The sequence below is a fragment of the Lithobates pipiens genome, unplaced genomic scaffold, assembly GCF_037356315.1.
Source record: "Lithobates pipiens isolate NorthernLeopardFrog02 unplaced genomic scaffold, aLitPip1_a1.2 Scaffold_10, whole genome shotgun sequence".
In the NCBI taxonomy this organism is placed as follows: Eukaryota; Metazoa; Chordata; class Amphibia; order Anura; family Ranidae; genus Lithobates; species Lithobates pipiens.
In genome coordinates, this window is record NW_027507686.1 from 177,254,028 (window position 1) to 177,279,790 (window position 25,763).

Here is a 25,763-nt window from a genome sequence, read left to right on the forward strand (position 1 = left end):
ACGGTATACACAGACATGTTTCTATTGGCTGAAAAGGTACTGGAGAGGTGGGGCAGCTATAATCTCAGGATTTTTAGACCAAAAGGATGTTGGCAAGGGACATTTCAGAGACAGATGTAAAAAAAAAACACACATTTTTACATACTGTCCCTGGTTTTACTGAGCCTGGCAACCTGATGGGGCCCCCTAGTGGCATGGGGCCCTCGGGCAGTGCCCGAGTGGCCCAATGGTCAGTCCGCCCCTACAGGAGAGGTCTCGCTTTTTAATGAAGACATGTAGATCTTGTACATTTTGTGACCAATATTTAATTTAGGTTTTAATAATAAATAAATAATAATAACTGAAATGTGTGTTTTTTTTTTCCTACAGCACATGTGAAAAAGGCCAGCTAAACTGTATGGGTGAAGTAAAAAAAACAGGTAATTCTATATTACATGCTCCTTGTTTTTTCACAAATGTTGGGCTGTGTTGTCCAATGAAATCTAAATGCAAGGACAGTTACATTGCCTTATTTACTATGGCTTCAATTCATACCAATGTGCTGTGTTGGTGTGTGCTGAAAAAAACAGTACAGCTTACATTTTTACCATCGCTAAATCAGAGTTAATTCTCTCTAATAAGCACTGAGCATGAGCTTTGCAGAGATTTAGGTCAGCATGGTGTATGTTGGACCTCTGCAGAGGGAACATTTCTTCCACATAGAGAACAAGAATTCATTCCTCCAGCATGCTGGCAGGGAAAAGGCTTTTCTGCTCAGGTTGTGGTTGATTTCTAAAGTGTTCTCAACTGTAAGAACTCATTACCATACATTGTATTCAGCTTATTTAGTGTTCAAGCTATATTTATTGAATAACAATTGTATATATACATAAAATATATTACAGACGGGTAAACAACCAGATGCTGCTCCACGTAAGGCAACTTAGGACCAATTCAGGCCCTACAGTTGTCCACAGATAAGATTTCACATTTCTGATGATTCCTTAAATTATTTCCAAGAGAACCATGTTTGTTCATATTGTCCATATGTTTCCGAATTCATATGCCAAAAGAGACTCTGTCCTCACAATATAGTCCATCTCTACCACCAACTCAATTAAAGAAGGAACACGTGCCATGTATTCAGCATATATAACTGCTTCCCATTCGACCACTGCATATAAACGGCGGGGTGGGCCTTTTGTTCTTCTGAGTGGATGTTCCTGAACATCCTTCAGAAGAAGTGGGCTGCGCGATCCTGATGTGCTCATACCCCTGGAAATTCCGCATTTCTGATCGGCAGGAGGACTCTGTGATTTTTCCCTCCTGATCACATGATGTCTGTGTCTAATCACTGCCATCATGTGATGTAAATACAGCCTGGTGACATTACAAGGAGTAGAAGTCTAATCCTGATGTGCCTGTGTCTCCTACAGACATGGCAACGCTGATCGCCAGGAGGACTCTGTGATTGGCCCTCCGGATCACATGACAGCTGTGTCCAATCACACAGAGCCTGTCAGAGAGGAGGAGAGTGGATCTGTGTTGCGAGCTGGGGATAAGTGTGTATGAGCTGTTTTTTACAGCTTTTTACACACTGATCTCCCAGCTAGTGTTCCCAAACAGTGTCCCCAACACAATGAAAAAACACCGGTCATACACCCGCCCCACATCTGTCCCAGTAAACATCTGTCCTGCTGAACATCTGCAACATCTGTCCCAAACATCTGGCCGTGATCATCTGGCCGTGATTATATGACACATCTGTTCGTGATCATCTGCCACATCTCTCCGTAAACATCTGGCACACATCTGTCTGTGATCATCTGCGCACATTTGTCTGTGATCATCTGCATACATCTGTCCGTGATTACCTGGTGCACATCTGTCCATGATCATCTGCGCACATTTAGTGCACATCTGTATGTGATCATCTGCCACATCTGTCCGTGATCGTCTGGCACAACTGTCTGTGAACATCTGTCCATGATCATATGCCACATCTGGCACACATCTGTCTGTGATCATCTGCCACGCCTTTCCCTGATCATCTGGCACATCTCTCTGTGATCATCTGCAACATCTGTCCATGTTCATCTGGCACATCTGTCTGTGATCATCTGCGCACATCTGTCTGTGATCATCTACCACATCTTTCCATGATCATCTGGCACATCTGTCTGTGATCATCTGCAACATCTGTCTGTGATCATATGTCCATGATCATCTGCCACGTCTGTCTATGATCATCTGTCACATCTGTCTGTGATCATCTGCCACATTTGTTCATAATCATCTGCCACATCTGTCTGTGATCATCTGGCACATCTGTCTGTGAGCATCTGCGACATCTGTCTGTGATCATCTGCCCATGATCACATTCCACATCTGTCTGTGATCATCTGCCACATCTAATTTCATTGTCCTGGTGCTCCATGGCTCTCAAAAATGTGATAGGTACTCAGGAAATGAAACGTGTAATTTATGTCTTTAGAACGCCTGGGGGAGCTACTTGGATGTTGGGCCGTCCTCTGTATGTGGTCAGGCTGTGTAAAAGTCTCACACATGTGGTATCACCACACTCAGGAGGAGTAGCAGAATATACTTTGGGGTGTAATTTTTGCTATGTACATGTGATGTGTTAGAAAAATCTTAGAAATTGACAACTTTGTGTAAAAAAAATAAGTTTTCATTTTCTTTCCACATTTTCCAAAAACTTGTGGAAAAAAATTACATGTTCAAAAGATTCATTATACCTCGTAGAATATACACTGGGGTGTTTTCTTTCCAAAACGGGGTCATTTTGTGTGCGTTTATATTGTCCTGTTGCTCCAGGGCCTTCAAAAGTGTGATAGGTACTCAGGAAGCTAAATGTGTAAATTATGCTCCTAGAACATCCGATGGTGCTTCCGGCATGTTGGGCCTCTGTATGTGGCCACGCTGTGAAAAAGTCTCACACATGTGGTAGCGCCATACTCGGAGGAGTAGCAGAATATATTTTGGGAGTGTAATTGCAAGTTTATCTATGCCATGTGCGAGAAATAACTTATATGACAATTGTGTGGGTGAAAAAAAATCTTAATTTTCCAAACTATTGTGGGCAAAAAATGTAACTTAAAAAACTCACTATCCCTCTTACTAAATAGCTTGAACTGTCATCTTTGGGTGTATATGCACTGTCCTGACATTTTAGGGCCTCAAGAAATGAGATAGGCCATCAGTACATCAGGATTGATCAATTTTCAATGATACATAGCCTAACTTGTAGACTCTATAACTTTCATACAAACCTATTTTCATACACTTATCTGGATTTTCTTTACCAAAGACATGTAGCAGAATACATTCTGGCCTAAATTTATGACAAAATTTGATTTTATTGGATTTCTTTTAAAACAGAATTTAGAAAATATTGTTTTTTTAAAAATTTTTCCACTTTTTTGTTTGATTATATTGCAAAAAAATAAAAAATATCCCAGTGGTGAATAAATATCACAAAAAGAAAGCTCTATTTGTGTGAACAAAATGTTAAAATTCTAATTTGGGTACTGTGTAGAGTAATTGTCATTAAAATTGAGAGAGCACGAAAAGCTGAAAATTGGTCTGGGATTTAAGGGAGTGAAAGTGCCCAGTATTGAGGTAGTTAAACTACTGAAACTTCGATTGGACTTTAAGAGATTAAGTAAAACTCCAGTCATACCCTAACTACTCTTAAATATTCCCTCTTAACACTTATGTGTTGAGAGCATTTTAAAGAGTCGTTAGTGTTTGACCAAAAATCTACTCTAATTTCTGGGTTAAAATAGAAATGTATTTGCAAAAAGAAAATGCAGGAAGGCTTTTTATTGTGGAAAAGACATACACTGTCTCCTGTAATACATTTTGTCACCTGCCTTCTATCACCTCATAATATAATCTTGGCATACCATGGTGCCCAAATGAATCATATCGCATACTCGGGGTCCAATCGTCCTGGGCCAGCCATTCAAGATATCTAAAAAATATGAACTCAGAAGACCAAGCAAAGATGTCAGGACCTGTGAGGAAGCTCACAGATATCACATCTCTGGAACAGAGGTAAGTTTGGTTCTGCCTTATGTTAAGGTAATAGGAGCATGTTACATGTTACACCCATACATAGAGGGTAACATGTAACATGCTTCTATGCACCTCCCACCGCCAGTGCTCCCCTCTCTTAGATAGCAGGAAGGGGGTCTTCTCCCTGCACCCTCTGTCACAATTTGAAAACAGCATGGCCATGTTGGGCTCCACCTACACAGCTACATCATTCATTCACAGTTTCCTGTGCTGTCAGCAATTTCAGCTGACGACTTGTAGTTCCAGGTGCAGGTGAGGGCTCTCATAGTTCATTGATTCTTCCTGCCTTTCAATAACTGCTTGCCCATTTGGACGGTATGGACAAGCGGCTTACGGAAAGTCTGTAGGATCTCTGCATTGCACCCGTGATCTGCTGATCCTGGGTGCAATGCTTTACAGACTGTGTTCCAATAAAATAATAAAAGCCAATTTTTACCTGATGTGCATTTATTATTTTTTTTACAAAAGGTGAATTTAGCTTTTAAACACTCAAGGACCGGAAGAATTTTCCCTTAACCGCTTGAGATCCACGCTATAGCCGAATGACGGCTACAGCGTGGACCTGCTTTGCCGGGACTCGTGCACGAGTGGCCTGCGTGTCCCCTGATGGGCTCCCACGGCGCGCTCTGTGATCAACGAGTCTATGAGACTCCCTGATCATAGATCGGAGCAAGGTGTCGATCCCAACCCCTTACCACGTGATCAGCTGTCAGCCAATGACAGTCATGTGATCACAACAGAGCCGGTAATCGGCTATTTTTCCTCCTCGCACTGACAGCGCGAGGAGAAAAAAAAAAAGGCGATCACAAGAGGGACTTCAGTCCCGATCACGGCCAAGTCATCAGTGCCCACCTGCTCCCTGCCAGTGCAACCTAATTAAAGTAAAAGTGCCACCCATCAGTACCACCCCTTAGTGCCCATAGTGCCACCCATTAGTGCCCATAGTGCCACCCATCAGTGCCCATAGTGCCACCTATCAGTGCCCATAGTGCCACCTATCTGTGCCCACAATCTGCCTCAACAACAGTGCTGCACCTCATATGCCACATATCCGTGCCCATCAGTGTCATCTACCAGTGCCCATCAGTGCCCATCAGTGCCGCCCATCAGTGCCCAGCAGTGCCACCTATCAGAGCCACCTATCAGTGCCACCTATCAGTGCCCATCAGTCCCATCTATCAGTGGTACCTATCCGTGCCACCCATCTGTGCCACCCATCCGTGCCATCTTATCTGTGCCCATCTTTGCCCATCAGTGCCGCCTTATCTGTGCCCATCAGTGCTGCCTTATCTGTGCCCATCAGTATCGACTTATCTGTGCCTATCAGTACCTCCTTATCTGTGCCTATCAGTGCCACCTTAACCGTGCCTATCGGTGCCCACCAGTGCAGCCTATCAGTGCCCACCAGTGCAGCCTATCAGTGCCCACCAGTGCCGCCTCATCAGCGCATTTCAATGAAGGAGAAAAATGACCTGTTTGCAAAATTTTATACAAACTATTAAACATGATTTTTTCTTTTTTTTTTGCATCTTTTTTTGTTTGTTTAGCAAAAAATAAAACTCCCAGCTGTAATTAAATACCACCAAAAGAAAGCTCTATTTGTGGGAAAAAATTGATAAAAAATTAATTTGGGTACAGTGTTGTATGATCGCGCAATTGTCATTCAAAGTGCATCAGTGCTGAAAGCTGAAAATTGGTCTGGGCAGGAGGGGGGTTTAAGTGTCCAGTAAGCAAGTGGTTAATGAATAGGCATTATATGGCACAGCGTCAATTTAACTGACAATTGTGCGGCCATGCAACATTGTACCCAAATAAAATTGATGTCCCATTTTTTTTCCAACAATAGAGATTTTTTTTGGTGGTATTTGGTGTTATTTGATCACCGCTGTGGTTTTTATTGTTTGCACTATAAACAAAAAAAGACCGACAATTTTGAAAAGAAACCAATATTTTTTACTTATTGCTACAATACATATCCCCCAATTTAAAGAAAAAAAAATTTTTTTCATCAGTTTAGGCCAATATGTATTGTTCTTCATATTTTTGGTAAACAAAAATTGCAATAAGTGTATACTGATTGGTTTGTACAAAAGTTATAGTGTCTACAAAATAGGGTATGTATTTATGGCATTTTTAATATATATTTTTTCCCAGTAATGGCGACGATCAGCGATTTTTAGCGGGACTTCGACATTGCGGTGGACAGATTGGACACCTTTGACACTTTTTTTGGGACTATTGACATTTAAAATCAAAATAGCCACTGATTACTGTATAAATGTCACTGGTAAGGAAGGGGTTAATGCTAGGGGTTCGATCAAGGGGTTAAATGTGTTACCTAGAGAGTGATTCTAACTGTGGGGATGGGACTGCCTAGAGGAGGATTGCTGTTCCTAATCATTAGGAACAGCAGATCTGTCTCTCCTCCCCTGACAGAACAGAGATCTGTCTGTTTACATTGACAGATCTCTATTCTGTCTCTATCTGGAGCGATCGCTGCCCGCCAGCCACGCGCATCGGCTCCGGCGTCGCGCAGCGGGCCCCTAGAGCTCTTAAAGGGGCCAACGTACCATCATGGCAATTCACCCAGGAGAGCCAACCTGCCGCAGTGCAACTGCAGCAGCTGGTCCTTAAGTCGTTAAAGTGGTTGTTAAGCCACTTCCACATCTTCATACCATCCCCTCTGTGTTCTAATCCTGTGTGTCTCTGTGTGAGTCATTTATAAAAAAAAGCCTGCTATACCTCATTTCACAGAACTTCTCAGCAATCACATGATCAGCTGGCTTTCTTCTCTCCCCATCTGATTGATGCAGCGGGTGGGGTCGAGATTCCCCCGCTGACATCACTCGGGAAAGGAGAGGTGAGAGAGAGCCAGCTGATCATGTGATCACTGAGAAGAGCTGTAAAATGAGGTATAGCAGACTTTTTTATATATAAATCACTCACACTGGGGCACACAAGTTTAGAACTCAGATGGAATGGTATGAAGATGTTAAAGTTATTTGAGCAGCAGGAGTTGAGGGGGCAGGCACTGTCACAAGCTGACAGGCAGAGAGGGGAGGGGGAGAGAGCACAGAGGGGACAGAGGGTAGGCTGCGGATGATGAAGGTATGTACGGATGACTCCGGTAACAGGGCTCAGCAGCCCTGATATATCGAAGTCAGGGGAGGGCAAAACCAGGCAGGATTAGCCATGTATTACAGGTGTTAGAGGGAGCTAAATGACACAGCAGAAGCACTGTGCTGTAAAAATGCTTTAAAGGAACAGGATCTTTTTTTTTTTGGTGGGGGTTAACAAATGCTTTAAGTGTTATTGAATGGGTGGTGGGAGATCTGCTGTAACTGATATCAAAATAAAAGTTGTTCAAATCTTAGAAGTCATGACTTGTGCAGAGGACATTTTTTTTAATATTTTTGTTCTTGGTGCAAAATTGATGCACTACAACCTACCAAAACACATCTCTAAAAAACAATGTAATAATAAAAACTTTACAGAAGTTCTAATACCTTACCACTCTATCCAAAACTGAACAAGTGTGTACTGGATTTCCACTTTATTGTTATAATGCCTAATTTGTTATGTATTTATTTTAATAAAAACTCTGATAATTTTGATAATGCAATTTGCATGCCAGTTACAAAATAGTTAAAGATAATCTTATGGATTATTTTTATTTCCTTTTCCAGTGTGCATTCCTCCACTGGTTTATCTTAATTGCACCAGGGGAAGTAAAGGTGTGGAGTGTCAGAAGAGCTGTGACACACTAGACATGGACTGTGTAAGTAAATATGGCAATGACAGGCAAACGACATTCCTGGATTCTTTTTATAAAGCAGATTTTATTATTTGCACCATTGATTAATTATTTGATTAAGTATTTATTACACCTTTTCGACTTGCTGATCATAGGTCTTTGGTGTCCATTTGCAACTTTTGATTCTCCATCCATTTAAAGAACTCATGGCAAAACACAATATTTAGTCATACATATTCAAATGGTCATTCACTTATGGTTGCTTTGTATATTTGTTTGTATAGCAAGAACTAATGCCTATTGCAGACAACATTTTTCTTTTGCAAATTTAGACAATATGATAGCAATTACACACCATGCTGTTCCATTCAGAAGGTAGAGACTAAAGCACACGGTCAGATTGCTAGTCTCAAATAGAAAGTGACGACAGTACTCACAATCAGAAAAATTTCAGATGACAGTATTCAGCGTTAGAAGTGACATAAGGTGCTGAATTGATTTGTATGTGTTTTTTCATTTCTGAGCATGCCTAGTCTTCCTCTTCAGATTTTTTTTTTGGCAGAAAACCGTACTAATGAAAACAAAATCGGACGTTGTAGTCACATCAGACAAAAACTATGGAGCCTGCACATCCAGTTTTTGTCTGACCAAAATTAGTAATCGGCTGTCAAAAGCAGCATACTAACGATCAGAAAATCACCAGATCGTTCATCGGACGAAATTTAACTTCAGATTTTCTGACTGTGTGTTCGGGCCTTTAAGCCACGTACACATAGTTCAATTGTTGGCAGGGGATTGTCTGTTGACAGACTGTTGTCCTAAAATATCACTGTTAGTACACTCCTTTTGACAATTGATGTCCAATTTTGCGCCAACAAATGTTGGATGATAAGCTAGTAAATTTTCGGCGGACAACGGTTGGATGTCAGATTTTCATATGACCAGTACACAAATCCATCAGACAAAAGTCGAAAGTACAAACATGTATGCTCGGAATCAATGCTCACCGCACACGAAATTAGCAGAAGGGGCCCAAAGGGTGGCACTCAAGAGCTGAAACTCCTGGTAGTACGTCACTACATTCATATTTGTGACACAACAATTGTGTACCATTAGTATGCAAGACAAGATCCTGGCACATGCCCTTTTGACAAAAATCAGGCGTTCAGATGGCCAACAATCGTACCGTGTGTACGGGGCTTTAAGCCCAGTTTAGCAGGAACTTTCAGTATGTGTGTACTCCTGTCTGCTCAACAGAAACTGGTCTAACAACATCAATTGTGTTGATGCAGGGATCTGTCATTTTTTTTTTTTCATTTTGCTCAACCAGCTGCAAAACATTGCATACAAACCCAGCTTTACCCTCTACAGGTAGGAAAGTACTTACAAATTGAAGCTTTCAGTATGAGTTTGTTATGCAGCTCATACAGCAACAGTGCATTTTCTTAATTGTACATTATGTGTGCTTATTGATTATTATTTTCCTGAATAGAGTTTTCCTTTATACAAAGCAAACCAGTGCTAAGAGAAATTTGTATGCTGCCTTTGTTGACCTCTGCTTCTGAAAAGGCTTGTAGCCTGGCTGTCATAAAGGTCCATTGTCCAAACTTTATAAGTAACTAATGAGCAAGTATGTAGATCAGGAGTTCTGACCTCAGTCTTTCTTCAGTTGTTGTATCCTTGTTCCATTTTAGTGGCACAGAGAGTACTGAAACCACAAAAAAATGTGGCAGCTGCCAGCACTTTCAGAAGAATGTTAGCAATGGCAGTCTGAATCTAAATAGATTATTATTATCATTATTATAATCTCTTCAGCATATTTATTTTTCTCGATTTAAATGAAATTCTCTTTTGTTCCTCTACAGTACAGCTCCCAGTGCATTTCAGGTTGCGTTTGTCCTAAAGGTTTGGTTTTTGATGGATTAGGAAACTGTATCCCTGAAGAACAATGTCCATGTATCCACAATGAAGCTGCATACAGCCCAGGCACCACCATCTCTGTTGCTTGCAATACTTGGTACAATATTTTAATTTTGTCTATGGAGATTACTGTAATTGCAGCCTTTTCTACGACCCTGATTAAATGGAATGCTCAATTAATTTTTTGAACAAGTGAGGGTGTGTGGAATGGCAGACTAAGCCCTTGTACACACGGTCGGACATTCTGACAACCAAATCCGTTGGATTTTGTCAGACGGATTTTGTCCGAAACTGTTGCATACACACGGTCGGACAAAGTTGTCGGAAAATCCGATTGTACATAACTTGATGACGTTATTTCATTATGACGGGACTACGTTCAGGCTAGTAGCCAATAGCTTTGGTCTAGGAATTTGATCTGAGCATGCGTGGCACTTTGTCCGTCGGAGTAGGCTACACATGATCGGAGTATGTCCTATCGGAGCATGTTGTCGGATTGTCCGACAATATGGTCCGATTGGACACATTCCGTCTGAATTTCCGACCGTGTGTACAAGGGCTAACATATCCTATCCCAAATTGAATAGTCCTAGAATACAAAAGCTATGTTTCCACAAGAACACCGCATGCCCTAAAAACACAAGAGGTAGATGGCATCACCTTATAACGGGAAGTAACTGAGAACGAACCTTCATGGCAGGATCACCTGATATTATTTTAAGGAAAACTTCAAACTTAAATGCAACATTAGGAATTAGAAGAAAAAAAAACTTTACCCTTGCAGGTGGACCCTCTGCACTGCAGGGGTTAAATGCTCAATATGTTATGGGGTTGCGGAATAAGGAGAAATACTTACCTTATTTCATATTCCTACAGGCAGTGGAGCTGCCCCAGAGCCAGCCATAGTGAGGATGGGATAAGAAACCCTGCCTGTTCCTCTACCCTCTGGACATAATGAGCATTTAACCCTAGCTAAGCAGGTGTAGGAGTCTGTATACTGTATATGTAAAATTACTCTTGGAATTCCGTTACAATTATTAGGATTACATATACTTATTAAAAATAATAATTATAATAAATAAATAAATAAAAAATAACAATCAAATAAGACTTGTCCCACTAATAAAAAGTCAGCATTGTCCACTACCTTCAGTGAAAAAGTCAACATTCATCTTCATAATATCTAGCAAGGCAAAGTATGACAAAGTTGTATCTGGTCAAAAGTTGATGGTACTCTTATCGGCTTCACTTGTTTAGCACCTGCAAGAACAGGAAGTGGCAGTGTACCCACGAACAGTGTCTGGGGAGCTGTTCCGTTTATGGAGATGGCCATCACATATCCTTTGATAACAAACATTTCACCTTTAGTGGAGCCTGTGAATACACATTGGTTCAGGTAAAGATTTTCTGCTTTTTTCTTAATACAGAATGAAAGGGTGTTTGTTATTTTGATAACAATTGTATCTGAACTGCTAATACAGTTATTGAATCCTGTTAACACATTCTCCTACAACCTCTTCAAAGAAACACTAGGACTCCATCTTCTGGTGATCTCTCCTAAGTAAGGGTGACATCACTGGGCCTTCTGCCAGAATCCTGGAAAAGCTGAGCAGCACTGGAGGATCTCTCCATGAGGTTTGGACTCCTCGGGATCTTGAGAGAATGCCCAGTGATGCTACCCTCATCTACAGGAAGCAGCAATGTAAGATTAGTATTTTTTACAGTTTTCTTCTATTTTTTTTAGACAATTTAATAAGCTAATTCATAATATCCTTTAGATTTGTGGTGTTATTCAAATTTGAACAATAATTCATTCTTTTGAAACCTGGAATCTGATTAGTTGCTATGGGTTTACTTCCCTTAAAGTGAACCTTTAAATAACTTTACAAGTTGGACTGATATTGTGCTATATCTGAGCAAGCATCTTAGTCCATGAATTAGATGCTGATCCTAGATGATATCTGAACAAATATGGCTCTGTCTTCCTGGTTTAAAAAATTGGAAGAAGACATTGTTAGGGGGAGTACAGTGATATAGTGATCTCTGCGAGATTTCCAGATTGTATACATGTATTCACAACAAAAATATATCTGTTGCTAAGTCTACCTAAGGAATGTGTCTTTATTGAATGAGGTCATTGATCTCCAATTGCAGATTATTATTGTTTTTAATTAATACAGTTATATTGACTGCTATATAAGTTAGCTTTCAAGAAAATGCTCTTCTTGTGAAGAGTTTAATCATCAATTATGAAGTGACTACTTCATTATTTATTTTGAAAATCTTTTTCCTCCTAAGGATAACTGTGGCGTGGAAAGAAGCCAAAGTTCCTTTAGAGTTATCATGCAGAATGTCCAGTGTGGCTATAATGGCACTATATGTACCAAAACTATCAAGATCTTTTTTGGGGTAAGTAATTGGATTGAAAACAAATGCATTGAATGCAGTGAAAGAAAATGCACTGAAAGAAAAAAAAAATTAACTTAAGACCCATCTCCCTGCTCCCGTTTGCATCCAAGCTCATCAAACTCCTTGTCCATGACTGAATGAGTTGCTACCTCACTGACAACAATCTTCCTTGACCCCTACCCCTTGACCCCAACATTCCACTGAAACTACCCTACTAAAAACTCACCAATGACCTACTAAGTGCTAAAACCAATGGCCTGTACTCCATATTCATACTCTTGGACCTCTCTGCTACTTTCGACACAATTGACCACCTGCTCCTCTTCAGCAAACTCCACTCCCTCTGCTCCTCTTCCTCTTTCTGTTGGGGTACCCCAAGGCTCTGTCCTTGGGCTCCTCTTATTCTCTCTCTATACCTCTTTCTTGGGCCAGTTGATAACCTCTCATGGCTTCCAATGCCACCTCTACGCCAATGACACCCAGATCCAGCTCTCCATTCCTCAACTCACCCCCTCGATCTCCTCACAGATCTCAAACTTACTGAATGATATATCGTTATGGACGTCACACCAATTTCTCAAGCTTAATCTTTCTAAAACTGAGCTAGTTATATTTTCTCCTTCCCGGTCCCCCCCCCCCCCCCATGAGTTTACCATAAAGATCAACAGAACCATTGGTCCCTCCACACATGCCAGGGTGTTGGGTGTAATTCTTGACTCTGACCTCTCCTTCAGCCTCCACATCCAATCACTGGCTAAATCTTGCCACCTTAACCTCTGCTACATCTTCAGGATTAGACCTTTAATGACTAATGACACCACAAAGCAACTTATTCACTCCTTGGTTATTTCTCACCTCGACTACTGCAACTCTCTCCTTAATTGCCTACCCTTACGCAGGCTGTTCCCCTTTCAATCTATTATGAATGCTGCTGCTGACTAATACACCTCACTAACCGATCAATGACTTTTGCTCCTCTCTGCCAATCCCTTCACTGGCTTCCCTTAACCCACCATATAAAATTCAAAATACTAACCACAACATACAAGGCCATGCACAACATCGCCCAAAGTACATCACCAACCTCATCTGCAGATATTGTCCAAATTGTCCCTTCTGCTCCTTCCAGGACCTCCTTCTCTCTAGCTCCCTTTTTACCTTCTCCCATGCTCGACTTCAGGACTTCTCCAGAGCCTCTCCCATCCTCTGGAACTCCCTGCCCAGGTATGTCCGATCAGCCCTTAACCTGTCCACCTTTAGGAGATCCCTGAAAACTAATTTATTCAGGGAAGCCTATCCCACACCCACCTAAGAACTGTACCTGAGCCACCCCCATCAAATAATTCCCCACAGCTATTACCTTTTGTACCACCACCCCCTCCCTTTAGAATGCAAGCTCTACGAGCAGGGCCCTCCTGTCCCTTCTGTATTGAAATGTACTGTAATTGTCCTGTCCCTACTCTACATTGTAAAGTTCTGGGTTAACTGTTTGAGCTATATAAATTGTGTATTATAATAATAATAATAATAATAATAATAATAATAATAATAATAATAATAATAATAATATTTAGATGAGCCCAGTCAACAAAGGGCCTTTATACCTTTCACTGCTAGAGCTGTTCTTTGCTTTTGCACACATGTTAAAAAATAATTTTAGGCCTTATGATTATTAGGTAAATCCCCAAACATTTTATATTTTATGAAAGAAAACACATTAGAGAATAAAATAGTGGTAGATCCAATTTTTATGTCACAATATTAGTGCATTTATGAAACACAACATTTCAATAAAAAATACAATAAAGTTAATATTAGGGCAAAAACACAATATATTACTCAATCTTTTAGTAAAATATCAAAGCTGAGATTCCACCAAGTAAATAGGTACCCAATATGTCAAGGCTTTAAATTGTGTGAGCCCAAAAAACAACAAAAAATGTAATACTCAATATTTTAAAACCACCTGGGGGTCATCAATTTGGAGTTAACAATGAATTATGGGCCTAGACTTATTACTCCCACTCCACTGTGCATGACAATATGTAGCATGTGTATCACAATGAACAATTTTGTGCATAGGTGCCCTTAATGTATGTATTTGTGTTCATACAAATGTGTATGTGGAGTAGGGATGAGCCGAACACCCCCGAGTTCGGTTCGCATCAGAACATGCGAACAGGCAATAAATTTGTTCGAACATCCGAACACTGTTAAAGTCTATGGGACTCGAACATGAAAAATCTAAAGTGCTAATTTTAAAGGATTATATGCAAGTTATTTCATAAAAAGTGTTTGGGGACCTGGGACATGTATCAATTAAAAAAAAAGTTTTAGAAACGGCCTTGATTTTAATAATGCTTAAAGTGAAACAATAAAAGTGTAATATTCCTTTAAATTGCATACCTAGGGGGTGTGTATAGTATGCCTGTAAAGTAGCACTTGTTTCCCGTGCTTACAACTGTCCCTGCACAAAGTGTCATTTCTGAAGGAAAAAAAGTAATTTAAAAGTACTCGCGGCTATAATGAATTGACGGCTCCCGATAATACAGAAAACAGTCGTTGAAAGTCATTGATAAAAAAAAAATGTGTGGGGGTCCCCTCAAATTCAATTACCAGGCCCTTCAGGTCTGGTATGGATATTAAGGAGAACCCTGTGTGAAATAAAAAAAAAAAAATGACGTGGAGTTCCCCCCAAAAATCCATACCAGACCCTTTATCCGAGCATGCAACCTGGCAGGCCGAAGGAAAAGAGGGGGGGACGAGAGAGCGCCTCCCCAAACCATACCAGGCCACATGCCCTCAACATGGGGAGGATGCTTTGGGGGTCTGTGACTCCTCAAAGCACCATGTCCCCATGTTGATGGGGACAAGGGCCTCATCCCCACAACCCTTGCCCGGTGGTTGGAGGGGTCTGCGGACGGGGGGCTTTTCGGAATCTGGAAGCCCCCTTTAACAAGGGGACCCCCAGATTCCGCCCCGCCGTTTGAAATGGTAACGGGTACATTGTACCCCTACCATTTCACAAAGAAAGTGTAAAAAATTGTAAAAAAACACAGACACCGTTAAGATAAATCCTAAAAATAAAAAAAAAATTCCAGCGGTGGTAATCCACTCTCAGTATCCTCCGATGGGCCTGGTATCTCTTCTCCGGGGTCCAGTGATGAATGATCACTCCTCTCCGGGTCCAGGGTCCAACGATGATGTCCAGCACAGTGCATCCTGTCTCCACTGGAGACACCGCAGGAATCCCGGCAGCCTGATAGGTCTCTTAGCTGAGGACGGGGCCACCCGTCATGTGACCCCGTCCCCCACTGATGCAATGGAAACTCAGGCTTCCCCAGTGACGTGTGGGTGACCCTGCCCTCCTATGATGTAATGAAAACCTGCGTTACATCAGAGGGGGGCAGCATCATCCGCACGTCACTGGGGAAGCCCAGGTTTACCCTTGCGTCAGAGGAGGATGGGGTCATGTGACAGGTGGCCCCATTCTCAGCTAAGAGACCTGTCAGGCTGCTGGGATTCCCGCGGTGTCTCCGGTGGAGACAGGATGTGCTGCACTGGACATCATCATTAGAACCTGGACCTGGAGAGGAGAGATCATCCATCACTGGGCCTCAGGGAAGAGATCACCCATCACAGGATACCGAGAGTGGATTACTACCACTGGAATCTTTTTTAAAAAAAAATATTTTTAATAAAGGACTTATCCCAGCGGTGTCTGTGTGTTTTTTTTTTTACAATTTTGTACACTTTCTTTGTGAAATGGAAGAGGTACAATGTACCCATTACCATTTCAAACAGGGGGGGGGCGGGATCTGGGGGTTTCCTTGTTAAAGGGGGCTTCCAGATTCCGATAAGCCCCCCGCCCTCATCCCCACAATCACCGGGCAAGGGTTGTGGGGATGAGGCCCTTGTCCCTATCAATATAGGGACATGGTGCTTTGAAGGGTCACAGACCCTCAAAGCATCCTTCCTATGTTTAGGGCATGTGGCCTGGTATGGTTCAGGAGGGGGGCACTCTCTCGTCCCCCCCCTATTTTCCTGTGGCCTGCCAGGTTCCGTGCTCGTATAAAGGGTCTGGTATAGATTTTTGAGGGGAACTCCAAGCCATTTTTTTTTTTTTAATTTGACGCAGGGTTCCCCTTAATATCCATACCAGACCTGAAGGGCCTGGTAATTGAATTTGGGGGGACCCCCACAAATTTTTTTTTTTATCGATGACTTTCAATGACTGTTCTCTGTATTACCGGGAGCCGACAATTCATTATAGCCACGAGTGCTTTTAAATTACTTTTTTTCCTTCAGAAATGGCACCTTGTGCAGGGACAGTTCTAAGCATGGGAAACAAGCGCTACTTTACAGGCATACTATACACACCCCCTATGTATGAAATGTAAAGGAATATTTCACTTTTATTGTTTTACTTTAAGCATTATTAAAATCACTGCGTGTGTTTAAAAACAATTTGCATTGATACATGTCCCCTGGGGCAGGACCTAGGTCCCCAAACACTTTTCATGACAATAACTTGCATATAAGCCTTTAAAATTAGCACTTTAGATTTCTCCCATATACTTTTACAGGGTGTTCCGCGTCTTTTCGAATTTGCCGCGAACACCCCAAATTGTTCGCTGTTCGGGGAACGGCCGAACAGGCAATGTTCGAGTCAAACTCGAAGCTCATCCCTAATGTGGAGGTGCAGGAATCGCAAAAACATTTTGTGGGGGTTTAAAGGGCTTGGATGTCATTGTTTACATGATATCTTTGGTAACAAGATCTCTTTAATAAGACATCAGGAGTCTTAAAAATCCCTAATGTCCCACCTGATCTACAATAAACCTAATGAAGCACAGACTGTGCCCCATTCGCTTTCCCAACCATACTATACGGGGAAAGTGACACCAGGACACGAAAGTAACATTTTAAACATCACTTTCAGTTTATTAGTAGGCAGGGGAGATGAGTGAATGGATGTTCATTGATCCTCCTCCCTTCTACCTGGCGGCACCCACCATGCCCACCTTGGGTCTGCCAATGGGCTCGCAGAGCCTGGGAAGCATGGTGGGGGCACTCACAGGGGTGTGAGGAAGCCGATAGTCATCTTGTCAGATTTAAATACATCCACCGGGAGTGTGTGTAAACCCCCTGCCGCCACCAAACTATGGCATATGGTGGTGTCGGGTAAAAAGGTTATTACATTTTTTGTTTAAATCAGCTAATTTAATTCCAGGTGCATCAAAATAAAAGGTGTGCAAAGTCTAAGCCCTTGTACACACGGTCAGAGATTCCGACGGAATGTGTCCTATCGGACCGTTTTGTCGGATATTCCGACTGTGTGTGGTCTCCATTGGACTGTTTCCGTCGGAAAATATCCGACGGACCAACTTTTCCAACTTGCCGGTAAAATTTTCAGACAAAATGCTCCAGTCGGACACCGATCATGTGTAGCCTACTCCGACGGACAAAGTGCCACGCATGCTCAGATCAAATTCCTAGACCAAAGCTATTGGCTACTAGCCTGAACATAGTCCGTCGTAACGAAATAACGTCATCACGTTATGTACAATCGGATTTTCCGACAACTTACTCCGACCGTGTGTATGCAACATCACTTCCAGACCTCTTTCGGAATGAATCTCCGACCGTGTGTACAAGGGCTTAGAGAAAATCTGCTCTCCTGCCAGCATGCTGCAGAGAAAGACCTTTACTCTTTGTGTGGAAGTAGTGGCCTCCCTGCAGACATGTTATACACCCCTTGCTAAATCAGTTCCATAGATCTGCATTCACTAAACATCGTGCTCCCTGCTGATTGGATAGCTTTAGACTAGTCTGGTGGAAAAAAAGATGAAAAATTGGATTTTCTGTTTTATAATTAAGCTCCTTAGTCTTGCACTCAATTTTATTTTATTTTTTTGGATTGTAATGTCCAGGCACCTAGATAGTACCAGTCTTATTCACTTGCCATTTTATAGGTGTATTTAATAACTTTTCTGGTGTTTACATTTTCTTGTGTGTCAGGGAGAAGAACTTAGCCTTGACAAAGAGAAGATCGAGATTGCAAAGAGAGGAGAAACAAACAGTATTCAGTATGAATTAATTCGTAAAGGAATGTACCTCATTTTAAAAAGTGTTAATGGACTCTTCATCATTTGGGATACCAGGGCCACCGTCCACGTAAAGCTCAGCTCTGACTTTAAGGTATAACTTTTGATTTTACTTTTGTGCCGTACCGCCTGTTTGGCAACACAATAAGCTGAGCTTCTACTAAATTGGGAGCATGGGACCCTCTGTTTAAGAATCACCCCACTCCATAACAAGTGGCACCCCCAACTGAAACACCTTTATACCAGTTGTCCCAAGGTTAGTTAGAATCCTTGTCAACTTAAGTGAGGAGGCAGTGTGGATCCCGGGAAAGCAGCATGGTGAAAAAGGAGTGGAGACAGGTAAGCATTCAAATCGGAGGGAGGAGGTTATTTAGAAGATAACTATAGTAAAATATAGTTATCCCATAACTGTTTGTCAAAGAACAACTAGAACAGAATAGGAGAAGACTAATGGGCAGGTTTCAAAATATGCAGATCCTTTAAAGCGGAACTACATTGTATCCGAGCACCACAAACCAAAAACACTATTCTATTTATTTTAAATATTCAGCACAGGCTTCCCCATCCATCCATGTCTCCATGCTTTATTTTGTTCAGAAATCATTTTGAAAAACATCCCCATAGCATTCCTGGCTGTGGCCATCTTTAGTGAGGTATTAATTAGCTATTAACTAATAGTGTGCTGGAACCTATGCAGACAGTGAATCACAGTGATAAAAATATATATATCCTCATGTAATTAATTGTCTATAGCATTCAAAATGCCACCAATCTTCATAAAAAAATATAATGGAATAAAGATTGAAAAAATGATAAAAAATGAAAAAAGTGCAGACATAAAGTCACCACCACCTAAGTGTGTACTGTCTGCTCACCTTCCTGAAGTTTTCAGTTAAAAAAGGTCCTTATGGAAATTGGCCTGTGTCTGAGCCGATCCTAGGACACAGTGTAAGCCCTTTTGCTTAATGCTTCCACAGACTATCCAGCGTCTCCAAGAAGAGTTTATCTCTCAAAACAATTTAATATAATATCATTGAGCAAGATTGCAATTACAATGGCTGTTTCTTCTAGATGCAAAATAAAACTCACATTTGCTCAAAAATAAATACAGCGTATTGTACGATCAGTGTAGCACTCGGACGTGACGTTGCGGCTCCTTCCGATACGTTGCGTCATAGGTCACGTGACTTTCCCTTGAGAAGATGATTCATGTGGCCTTTGCTTCCTGGAATCCATCCGCACTTAGCTCAGGCATACAGGCAGGAGTGTGTTTAGCTGAGTAAACCCCTCCTTCCCTCTTGAAGACTCCTGGGAGGTATGCCATCATTTGCTTAGGAATGAAAACTAGGAAGTAACTAAAGAAATGTAAAAGACAGTTTCAAACAAGTAAATGGTATATACTTTCTTATCTATTTAATAATGCTAGCAGCATAAGTATTTCAGATAGTCAATATTGATTGAGAAAGTGAAGTTTCACTTTAAGTTTATATCCTAGATAATGCTTCTCATTCCCAGTGGCACTCATAACAATTGCCCAGGTAGCATTACAGAAGTGAAGGTTCCTGTGCCATCTTCTCACCAGGCAGCTGGATTTAAATGAGACCATCTTTACACTAGTTAATAAAACTTGATGGTCTTTGCAGGTTCCTGCTTTAATGCCGGCTTTCTCCCATTTTTTTTGCCTAAACCCCAGTGGGCAGCTAGATATGCCTCAGTAACAACAATCTCTTCAGTCCCTTCACAGCTAATTAATATACATTTATGTGTTGTGCATTTAGTACCACATGCAGCTTGTTTGAAATGGTTTACTGAGTCAGATACAGTGCCTTGAAAAAGTATTCATACCCTTGACATTTTCCACACTTTGTCATGTTACAACCAAAAACATAAATGCATTTTATTAGGAGGTATTCAGGGTGTGATTTATTTTGACATGTGAGCAGAAACCCGCACAAATTGCCCCCGAAATCGGGACTGACATTCAGGAATGAAATCGCGTGAGTTCAGCTGAACGATTTCATTCCCGCACTCAGTGTGAACCTAGGCTTACTCTGATACCCCAAAATCTGAAATCTAGTGGACCCAACTGCCTTTAGAAGTCATCTAATTAGTAAATAGAGTCCACCTGTGTGTAATTTAATCTCCGTTCTGTGGGGTCCCCTTCCCAAAATCCATACTAGGCCCTTTGTGTCTGCCATAGATTTTAAGGGGAACTCTGTGCCAAAATAAAAAAATTGAAGTGGGGCCCCCCAAAATCCATACTAGACCTTTATCTGAGCAAGCAGTATGGTGGGCCAGGAAAGGGGGGAACGAGCGAGCGCCCTCCCTACTGAACCATACCAGGTTGCTTGCCCTTGTGGGGAGGGTGCTTTGGGGTGCTTCTTCTCAACAAACCTGGCCATTGGTTGTCGGCGCTGGGGTTTATCAGAATCTGGAAGCCCCCTTTAATAAGGGGGCCCTCAGATCCCAGCCCCTCCATTGGAATAGGTATTGGGTACAATGTACCCCCACCCATTCACCCAAAAAAAGCTCCAAAAAGTAAAAACTACAACAGACATTGTCAAAAACAAGACAATGGACAAAAATGTCACTCTCTAGATGTGCAAAGCTGGTAGAGACATACCCAAAAAGACTTTCAGTTGTAATTGCAATGAAAGGTGGTTCTACAAAGTAGAGGGGGGGGGGGGCTGAATACAAATGCATGCCATACTTTTCAGATATTTATTCGTAAAAAATATTTAAAACCATTTATAATTTTCCCTCTCCTTCACAATTATGTGCCACTTTGTGTTGGTCTATCACCTAAAATCCCAATAAAATACATTTACGTTTTTGGTTGTAACATGTCAAGGAGTGTGAATACTTTTTCAAGGCACTGTATAACCAGTTTTTCTTTCACATATTTTTACAGTTCTGACAATAAGAAGCCTTTTTTATGTAATGGTTAAACTTATTTTTTACCAATCGAAAGAATGACCTCATGTCTGTTGGGGTGACCCTAAAGTGTACCTGTGCCCAGCTTGGTCCCAAGGAGAATAAACATAATAAGGTGTTGGGTGAATTTCGGGGTCCCGTGGGTTAGGAAAGTTTAGAAGAGAAAACTGAGGAGTCTTCTTAATGGGAAAGCCCATAATTTTCCTAATAGCATGAAAGACTTTATTCCATAGGCCCCTGATCTTGGGAGAATCCCACCATGTATTTAGCATTGATCCAGTGTGCCCACAATTACGAAAGCACAAAGGGAAAGCACAGTAGATTTTGGCAATTTTTAGTGGAACTAAATACCGCTTCATTAGGACTTTTAAGTTATCTTTGATTAGTGCTATGTTCAGAATGCCCTTGGAGGCTGAAGCCGAAACTCCATGCCATTCTGCAAGGCTCCAGTGTTGTCTCTGGTCTTTCTCCCAGTCCCTCATGAAGGGAAATTTGATCTCTGCCATAGCAAGTGATTGTGTATCACTGTTATTCCTCCCCTCTGCTCTATGGCTTGACCACACCACATTTCATGTGCTGTGATCAATCGAAATTTGCAAAACATTGGGGGAAAATTGGCTGCATATAGGTTGCCTATCAAGGCTGTCAGGTTAATCCCCAGATATGGAATTGCTGTCTCGGTCCATCCAAACCGGAAGTTGCTTTAAGCTGTGTGACCAGGTAGGGATTTTGAGTAGTTAACCTTGAGTCCAGAGACTTTACCAAAGTCATCAAGCACCCTGCAGATATTTGGTAAAGAAGTTAGTGGCATAGTAATAAAAAGTAAGATATCATCTGCGAAAAGAGCGCACTTGTGGGTTTGTGGCCCACATCTCATCCCATGTATATCAGGATTGTCTCTAATGCCGATGGCTAATGGCTATAGTCTCGATGATAAAGTCTCGATGATAATGGCAAAAATCTGTGGGGACAAGGGACCTGTCTTGTACCGTTGAGGATTGGGAAGGGTTCAGCATAATATCCCTGCAGTTTAATGTCTGCTTCCGGTTTGAAGTAGAGGGCCACTATTACATTCATAAAGGATTGACCAAAGCCCCATCTTTGCAAAATTGGTACCAAATAAGACCAGGAGATGGAATCAAATGAAATTAATGTGTAGCGCTATAATAAAGGGATAAACTTATACGGATCACCATATATATCATTCAAACAAGAAAAACACTATTCCTTAATATTGATTAAACATAGGAACCAGAACCTTATTTATAGAATTGAATAAACATTGAAATATAATTGAAAAAATATATACGTGAAAATATATAAGTGAAAAAATATTTTAAAAAAGTGATTGTGCCAAACAAATCCCAAAAATTTAATGTCCAATGGTGAATATGTAGAGAGATCGATAGTAATAAAAAGTAAGATATCATCTGCGAAAAGAGCGCACTTGTGGGTTTGTGGCCCACATCTCATCCCATGTATATCAGGATTGTCTCTAATGCCGATGGCTAATGGCTATAGTCTCGATGATAAAGTCTCCATGATAATGGCAAAAATCTGTGGGGACAAGGGACCTGTCTTGTACCGTTGAGGATTGGGAAGGGTTCAGCATAATATCCCTGCAGTTTAATGTCTGCTTCCGGTTTGAAGTAGAGGGCCACTATTACATTCATAAAGGATTGACCAAAGCCCCATCTTTGCAAAATTGGTACCAAATAAGACCAGGAGATGGAATCAAATGAAATTAATGTGTAGCGCTATAATAAAGGGATAAACTTATACGGATCACCATATAAATCATTCAAACAAGAAAAACACTATTCCTTAATATTGATTAAACATAGGAACCAGAACCTTATTTATAGAATTGAATAAACATTGAAATATAATTGAAAAAATATATACGTGAAAATATATAAGTGAAAAAATATTTTAAAAAAGTGATTGTGCCAAACAAATCCAAAAAATGTAATGTCCAATGGTGAATATGTAGAGAGATCGATTTTTCACAAAAGTTGCTTTCAGAAACACTGCATGCTCTTCTAACATGCAATACCGCCACCACCGTGGGAATAGAGGAGGCTTACCAGAGGACTTGGACTTAGTGAGACATACATACCCCAAGTCGTATGGGCTTTGTATATGGGATCTATCTGATGGTATGGATATTCCTTGGACTCAGCTTATGCAACCACATCAAATTAGGTGAACAAATCGTTACTGTCCGATGCGAGATGGAATGATAATCTCATATATGGAAACCATAAAAGCAGAAACCCGACAGCGTAATCTTGTCACGTAGAAAATTTTAATAATTAAAGATAAAAAAAGACTCACATTTTGTTGGTATCAAAAAAGTGACATATACATGAACACAGAAATAGTGGTGTCTGCAGAGGAATCTACCCGACGCGTTTCAACTAATAAGTCATCATCTGGGGGTGAAATCAAATGCCTTCATGAGGTCTAGAGAGAGCAAGAACCCTTTTTGAGGTGGTCCTTTATCCCATCTGGTCCTCAGAAGAGATGTCAATCACTCTCCTGATCTGATCTGAGCCCTGTCTCCCAGGTATAAAGCCGACCTGGTCCCATGGTTCTCTTTTTAAAGCACATGGTGGCAGCAACTGTTTGTGTGTAAAGGGTTAACTTCAGAGTTAACCAACCACAGTCACTGTCAGTCTATTGGCGCTTGATGACAGTGGTGGAACTGGAGATTGCCATTGTCACAATCATGTCAGGCAAGCTTCCTATCGCCATCAAAGGGGAAGCTCACCACTGGCCTACCTCTGTTGTTTCATCAGATAATCAGGAACAGGTCCTCAGCTTAGACAGTTTGTGACCCATTCACACATACTGTGTTGCACATTACTTCAAGTGTAAAAGTGTGTAAGTGTCCTGACTTCACATTCAATATTGTTTTCTGTATCTGCTTGCCTCATAATATAGAGAAAGGTATGTGGCATCTGTGGAAACTATGATGGAAATGCAAATAATGATTACACTACAAGGAGTCATTCAGTGGTAGAGAACTTGATGGAATTCTATAACAGCTGGAAAATAGACCCAAAATGCCCAGATGTGCACCATGTCAAGAATCCTTGCTCCATCAACCCATATAGGAAAGCCTGGGCAACAAAGCAATGTGCTATTATTACCAGCAGCGTCTTTCAACCTTGTCATTCTCAGGTAAGTTACTTTTTTTTTTATAATCCTTTGGTATTTAATTGTGTTTAATCGTGCTCCCAAATATTATAAGCTAATAGCAGTAAGTGGTACAGAAATAAGCAGTACAGAAATCACTACTAGTAAAGCTTGCAACCTAAGTGATTACAGTGTATTTAGAGTGTATTCTCAAAGGTCTATCTATCTATCTGTCTTTATATCATTTATTTTTCAATATTATTCCAATTTAGAGTTAAATGTTACCTTTGTCTCCCGAAAGTATTCAGAAGGTGCAGCTTCATTACTCCCAGATTCCATTTTGTGCTATAGCACCAGTGAGTAATATGCCATGAAAGGAAGTGGTCAGTGGGTGATCCTTACCTCCTCTCAAACGTACATCTCCTCAGAGTTTTCCAGTTTTGAATTTGTATCTGCAACAAAGATTTTATTAATCATATTTTATTAATGAACACATAAAAGGCATGTAACCCTTAAGATATCTGATTTACAAAGTTATGGGTGCTATTGCAGGTCATATAATATTTGTATGTCATCTAAACACTGAAAAGTCAATATGACGTTTGCACCTTAAGGCTTGATTCACACTAACGTGTTTTTTGATGCATTTTGCATTTTGCAGAAATGCAGGGAAATTTTTTAACATGGGTTCCTATGGAACATGTTCACATCAATGCATTTTTGTGCCTCTGCTTTTTTGTAAAGGGCCAGGGACTTTTTTTCATGCAAAATTCAGTGTTTTGCATGTAATAGAAGTCAATGGACCTGCATCAAAAACGCAAGTACCGCCTTCTTACCACGAATTTGCGTTTTGCGTTTTTTTTTTGTTCTTTTTTATTATTTTTTTCACTGTATATAGCTGGTTGCTAAGCAACCACAGTGTAAAAAAGAAAAAAAAAAAACACGGCAAAATCGCAGCAAAATCGCATGTCCAAAAACGCGACAAGCACTGCAAAAAGCACTGCAAAAACGCTCAAAAGCAACATGCATAGATGTGAATCGAGCCTTAGAGAACTTTCAACAAATGTCATACTGCACCTACAGGGCACCACCTGAGATTGCCTGCTTTCCCAGTGATAGCAATAGTTTGGTAAATGCAAGATTATAGAAACAATGTCCTTAACCACTTCAGCCCCGAACCATTTTGCTGGCCAAAGACCAGACCACTTTTTGTGATTCGGCACTGCATCGCTTTAACTGACAATTGCGCGGTCATGCGACGTGGCTCCCAAACAAAATTGACGTCCTTTTTTTCCCTCAAAAAGCACTTTCTTTTGGTGGTATTTGATCACCCCTGCGGTTTTTATTTTTTGCGCTATAAACAAAAATAGAGTGATAATTTTGAAAAAAACGCATTATTTTTTACTTTTTGTTATAATAAA

The 25,763-nt window shown here is 41.0% G+C and overlaps 1 protein-coding gene across 3 annotated transcripts in view; it reads left to right on the forward strand.

The window, feature by feature from the left end:
- Positions 1-25,763, forward strand: part of LOC143935931 (mucin-5AC-like) — a 251,510-nt gene that overhangs the window by 132,234 nt on the left and 93,513 nt on the right. For all 3 annotated transcript variants that reach the window (XM_077460154.1, XM_077460146.1, XM_077460163.1), the window contains 7 exons: positions 370-419; positions 7,764-7,855; positions 9,697-9,848; positions 11,009-11,147; positions 12,050-12,160; positions 18,182-18,361; positions 24,148-24,387. In XM_077460154.1, coding sequence (XP_077316280.1) covers positions 370-419; positions 7,764-7,855; positions 9,697-9,848; positions 11,009-11,147; positions 12,050-12,160; positions 18,182-18,361; positions 24,148-24,387 — 964 coding nt within the window. The remainder of the gene's footprint in view (positions 1-369; positions 420-7,763; positions 7,856-9,696; positions 9,849-11,008; positions 11,148-12,049; positions 12,161-18,181; positions 18,362-24,147; positions 24,388-25,763) is intronic.